The sequence below is a fragment of the Miscanthus floridulus genome, chromosome 1 (genome assembly GCF_019320115.1).
Source record: "Miscanthus floridulus cultivar M001 chromosome 1, ASM1932011v1, whole genome shotgun sequence".
Taxonomy (NCBI): Eukaryota; Viridiplantae; Streptophyta; class Magnoliopsida; order Poales; family Poaceae; genus Miscanthus; species Miscanthus floridulus.
The window spans coordinates 152762660-152769090 of record NC_089580.1 but is presented as its reverse complement, the minus strand read 5'-3'; the positions used below and the strand labels follow the sequence as shown (position 1 = coordinate 152769090).

The window sequence follows — 6431 nt, the reverse complement described above, 5'->3', positions numbered from 1 at the left end:
CTATGCTCCAACCTTCTCCCTCAGATCATCAAGAATGGATGGGAATTGTTGCGCCAGTTGAACAAAACCATGTGTTAACACGACCTTCTTGAAGTTGTTCTCCTCCACAATGAAGTCAATGCATTTCTTTTTCAGCTGTGGACAGTTATGTGTTTCAGCGCAGATCAAAGTGGCAGCAACTCTGTCCACTGATATATTATCCCACAGCTTTCTAGCACACAAAATCTTAAGGCGATCCAACACGAACCGGTCCGCTGCAGCGAGCAAGTGTGCAAACATGTCATCCGGGGAGTCCCCGAGCTCGTCATCCACAGGACAAGCATCGGTGTACATGAAGCGGAGCAAGACTTTGAACGTCGCTGGCGCAATGCCATGCAAGGTGATGGATGACATGTTGGCGCCTGCCATGGAGCCCAGGAGCTGCGCCTTGAAGACCGGCGAGCGGGCGGCAAGCACAGCCCAGTGAGCTGGGAACTTTTCGCCGTCGACGACGAAGGAGACATCGGAGCCATCTGCGCAATCCAGCAGGTGGCCGAGATGGCTGCCGACGTCGGAGGGCGGCACGTCTAAGGGTTCCTTGCGCATAACTTTGAGATCGCACGTAATGATGAACGAGCCATTCGTCAGGTAGAACGAATCTAGGACGCTTCGCTTCACGAAGCGAGGGAAACCAGTAACTTTGCGGTCGATGCTATGCGTAACCTTCCTTCTATGGGACGAAAATAAAGCACCGCCTCTGTCCATCACGGAGGCCTCTAAGGTTGCTTTGATGTCGTCGTCTTTGGGTTCGCACATACGCACAAGGTAGATAGACAAGTACTCACCATTGTGCTCTTCCCTACCGCACCCGCGCGGATAGCAAACGATCCTCCAGAGGTGCCCACCAGCGGAGATGTCCTTGGAGCTGACAAAGTGTCCGATGGCGAACTTCTCCGTCTCCAAATAGTTGAATTTGAACTGATGTGAGAAACTGCAGGAATCGATCATGCTGGCACTCATGTTTACAGTGGGCAGTGGGCAGTATGGACGGCCGGGGTCGCAGATTGAGTAAGTGTAGTACACTACTTCATCGCAGTGTATATATATAGTGCTAGCTACTAGCTAGTAGTCTAGTAATGTCATGGGTGGCCGGTTGGTGTACAGATAACGGAGCCTGGCCAACGCTTGGAGCTCCGAGCAGCCGAGTAGTGAAGAATGACAGTAGGGGAGGAGATGGATCGTCTCCGGAACAAGGAACGATGTGCGTTGTTACTACTTACACTATGGGAGACGCGTGCTTCGTTGAGTGCAATTGCACTCGGTAAAGAAAGCTTTGCACTCGGCAAAGTCTTTGTCGAGTGCTGCATTCGGTAAAGAGCTGTCGGCATATCCCCTCACGACAACGCCTTCTTTGTCGAGTGCCGCATATCGGGCACTCAGCAAAGGATTTCCCGAGTGCTACGACGGCACTCGGCAAAGAAAAGCCGCCGTGATGGCCAGGTCACGGTGACGGTCCCTTTGCCGAGTGCCACGCGTCGACACTCGGCAAAGAAATGTGTTTTTTATTTTTTTAAAAAAATGATTTGCCGAGTGCCTGCATCTGGCATTCGGCAAATCTTGTTTTCTTTTTTTTGGATTTTCTTTGCCGAGTGTTGTAGGGAGACACTCGGCAAAGCAATTGTTTTTTTAATTTTCTTTGCCGAGTGCCTTGCCCATGGCACTCGGCAAAGCTGGGAAGGCCAGTGACGCAGATTCCCAGCTTTGCCGAGTGTCATGGTCATGACACTCGGCAAAGAAGTAAAAAAAAATCAATTTTTTTTTGATTTTTAGTCTTCCATCGTTGCAAACAAGATATACATTATATATATATAACACAACTATATATCACACAAATATATATATAATACAAATGTATATCACAATCCACCACAAACACAAACATAGCATACAAGTATCACAATCTCGACTCCCAAGTCCAAAGTCCAAACACACGAGCATAGTTCACAAAGTTTACAAGTGCATTATATCACAACGGCTGCCATTTGAAGCTCACGGCGACGGTCCGGATTGGGATGGCCCAAAGTGCGATCCCGGCGACCCTCCGAGGTGGTTCGACGTCGCCCCCTATTGATGCTGCACAAAATAGAAGAGATTGCACGTGAGCGACAATAGAAGAGATAAATATGCAAGATAAATATCCGCCACTACCACCACCACCACCACATCACCGCCATCACCAACACTTCACCACCAACACTTCACCACCACCACCACCACACCACCACCACCACCACCACATCACCATCATGACCACGTCCTGCACAGCCCCCCCATTCGTGCCTCGGACGGGAGGTGCAAAATCAAATGCTGCATCGACAAGAAAAAGCCAGGTGGAAAGATCTTCTCCAACTTACAGAGCAACAGAGGTGCTGCTTTTTCCAACTCCTCAACCACTTTCACAGATACCTCCTTGGCACAAAGCTAGCGGAAGAAAAAACTCAACTCTGCCAGCACCTTCTAGACATTCTCAGGGACGTAGCCTCGAACCATTGATGGAAGAAGCCGCTCAATCTATATGTGGTAGTCATGACTCTTCATCCCTAAGACTTGGCCAGTCTCTGGGTTCGCTCTCCTCCTCAGATTCGCTGCATACCCATCCAGGAACTTTAACGTCTGCATCCATTGTATCACTTCCGTCCTGTGCTTCTTTTCTAAGACGTAATCGTCCTTAGGCCTTTTCCATGGCTTACCGTCTCTTGGAGGCAGCATCTCTAGCTTTGGTCTATCGCATAGCATTGCCAGGTCTACTCTGGCCTTAGGGTTGTCCTTTGTCTTGTCAGGAATATCCATGAGTGTTGCCCAAAGTGCTTCGGCGACATTCTTCTCAGTGTGCATTACATCTATATTATGTGGAAAGAGAAGGTCATCAAAATAGGGAAGCCTCTCCAAGCCCGACTTATGAGTCCACATATGTTCTACACCATATCCCACAAAGCAATCTTTCTTTGGATTATCTTTCTTTTGACTATCTTTCTGTGGATTGACCACAAGAGCATCTATCTGAGCATGAATCTGAGCACCAGTCATCTTCTGAGGTTCAGGGTCGGTCACCTTGACACCTTTCGTGAAGTTCTTGGTGTCTTGTCTGAATGCATGGTTAAGAGGGAGGAACTGTCGATGCTTGTCGAATGACGAAAACTTACCACCCTTCTTCAACCAAATGAACTCCAGGGTTGTCTTGCATACCGGGCATGGGAACTTCCCATGGACACACCAGGCGCTGAATATCCCATACGCCAGGATGTCATGCATGGAGTACTGGTACCAAACATATATTTTGAAGTTTTTCTTTGTAGCTCGGTCGTAAGTCCATACCCCTTCATTCCAAGCACTGATCAATTCATCATAAACAGGCTCCATGTACACACCCATTTTGTTTCTCGGGTGTCCAGGAATTATCAGCGTTAAGAATATGTTTTGCCGTTGAAGGAGGACCCCTGGGGGGGGGGGGGAGATTGAGGGGGATAGCGAACTCGGGCCAACAAGTGTATGGGGCCGACATCATTCCATAAGGATTGAACCCATCCGTTGCTAGCGCAACACGTACATTACGGGCCTCAAGATCTTTGTCACGATGCTTGCGATTAAAGCTTTTCCATGCTTCACCATCAGCTGGATGTACCATCTTGTCAGGATTGTATCGAATGCCATTCTTGTGCCATGTCATCTGTTTCGTGGACTCCTCGGTCATGAATAGCCATTGGAGCTTCGGTGTGATCGGAAGGTGCCGTAGGACTTTCATGGGGATCTCAAGCTGCTCCTTCTGGCCATCACCTTTGTCTACCTCCACATACCTAGAGGATTTATACTTTGGACAATACTTTGCATCCTTGTGATCTTTCCTAAATAGGACGCACCCCTTCGGACAACAATGTATCTGCTCATACGGCATCTTAAGTGCACGAAGGAGTCTCTGTGACTCGTAGAAGCTGCTCGGCAGAATATGACCCTCCGGAAGCAGCCCACCAATAACTGCCAACATACCATCGAAGCAGGCTCGACTCATGTTGTACTGGGACTTCAACCCCATTAGGCGTCCAATGGCATCCAGTTGAGAAACCGTTACCTTCTCGTGTAGGAGCTTCTGTGCCGAAGACAATATTTGGTAGAACGCCTTTCCGGTTGGCTCTGGCTCCTCCTCCTTATCCTCCTTCTCCTCCTCCTCCGTAGGTCTTTCAGCGAACGTTGCTTTGTGAAAGTCACCTAACCATCCTGCTACCCCGCCATCAGCGTCAAATGCCTCCAAGCGTGGTCTCACCACCTCCTCTCTAGTATGATGGGCTTCACCATGGAACACCCATCGGGTATAGTTTGGCGTAAATCCATACTTGCAAAGATGTTCCCCCATGATCTTCCTTATTTTTCTTTTCCTATTTCTGTATTCGCTACAGGGACAGAATATGTCTCTCGCTCCATTAGCTGCCTTGCCAAATGCTTGGTTCAAGAAACCCTCGGTCTTGTCCATCCATTCAGGGGTGATTTTAGCCTGACTTGGGCGGCCCGTGTACATCCACTCATGATTATCCATCCTCTAGCATATACATGAGCGAGTAATATAACCACCAATTGCATCTGAACGGCGTGCCTACTGTCTAATGGGTGAGGATATGTCCTAATCCCACCCACGGATGCATAGATGAGGTTAGTTTATATGCTCTACTCCAATCCGAGATAGAATTTCGGCAGCATCTCCCCATTGTTCTCCCAATACACGTCCTAGAAGGGAGAGTGTGTATCCGGAGAACAACAGGAAGGTGGTGCCGAAACTCTATCTCGGATCGAAGTAGAACATGAAAACTACCATATCTACGCATCCGCGAGCTGTCCAAAAAAGTGGACAATCTGAAACAGATACGGTCTTAGATATGCGAAGATCCGCATACCTCCAACCGTATCTGTTTCAAACGGGAGACGTCTAACTGGGTTACACCGATCTACGACAACGATAAGGAAGAGAGGTTATTTATACCTAGGGTGGCGGTGGAGTCAGGCTAGCGGGGCAGTGGCGAGGCGACGCTGTGCAGGCAGGACCGTAGCGTCGACGAAGACGATCGGGGTCGCCTACGTACTCGGAGTCCCCTCCGACGGGTCCTGCTCTGCAAAAGAAGAATTATAATACTATAAGTTAAAAATTTCGGCAGAACCTCCCCTATACGGGGAGGTTTCCAAAACCTGCAAGAAAAAACTAGCATGATAGCCGACAGCATATATACGGCACGAAGGCCCACACATCCACGTACGGCACGAAGGCCCACACATCCACATACGGCACGAAGGCCGTCAATGACATACAAGGCACGAAGGCCGACAACCGGGGGGGTGGGAGGCTTTATACCTTGGGTGGCGGTGGAGTCGGACGACGCGGTGCCGGAGTCACCTTCGTCTCCTGCGAGGGGCGGAGACGACGGCGGGGACGTACGAGATGTCTGGGTTTTAGGCATCGTACGTCACAACTTGCTTAGAAACTTCTAAATTTTTTATCACAGCCTCTACATGCGATGACACGATACCTCGACAAGTTTCGTGATTTTCGGACTTCGTTTGCATTTTATATAATTAAAAAACACTTGTTTAACAAGTTCGTGGTCATGTTTCGTGAAACAGATGTTCGAAATTTCACGAATGTCCCTGCACACGACCTCAAAATACAATAAAAAACATGAATACCATTTTTTGAATCGCTAAATTCTAATATTTCATGCACTTGCAGTTCAAATTTACTTTTTCGAGAAAAATTCAAGTAAACATAAAAAATTAAAAAAATATACCAAAAAGTCATAAAAAAGTTCCAAATTGGAACATTTGCTTCAAGGTATTGTATAAATGCCACAGAAAAAATTTAAAAAAAAAACTTTGCCGAGTGTCGGAATTGGCACTCTGCAAAGGAACCTCTTTGCCGAGTGCCAGGCTTACAGCACTCGACAAAGACTGCACGTTTGCCGAGTGCTAACGGTCAGTACTCGGCAAAGGACGACGGAGGGGCCGCCGGCGTCGGCTGAGGTATTTTGCCGAGGGTTATTTTTTGCCGAGGACGTTTGCCGAGTGTCTCTAACACTCGGCAAAGACGGCCTTTGCCGAGGACCGGTTTTGTCGAGTGCGGCACTTGGCAAACTTCCTCTTTGCTGAGTGCCCGTGTTTCGACACTCGGCAAAGCGCCGAGCACTCGGCAAAGAGCGCTTCTCCCGTAGTGTTAGGAGTAGTAATTAGTATAGGAGTAAAGAGAGATCGTTTCGTATCTTTCACGAGTGGGTACGCATGCAATTTGGAGAGTGAAGTAATCGAGAGGTCTACGCATACAGCTTCAATCCGTCCACAGTCCCGTATATGAATCATGAATGCGACCGCCATCCATCTCAAGGATCCCGCGCCAGCCTCCAGGTGGTCGCTGCTTC

The 6431-nt window shown here is 48.6% G+C and overlaps 1 protein-coding gene across 1 annotated transcript; it reads right to left on the bottom strand.

Moving 5' to 3' along the window:
* LOC136498135 (BTB/POZ and MATH domain-containing protein 2-like) lies at positions 1-987 on the bottom strand. The gene has a single exon (XM_066494084.1). The coding sequence runs from the start codon at positions 985-987 to the stop codon at positions 1-3; it is 987 nt and encodes a 328-aa protein (XP_066350181.1).
* Between the last annotated feature and the right edge of the window lie 5444 nt (positions 988-6431).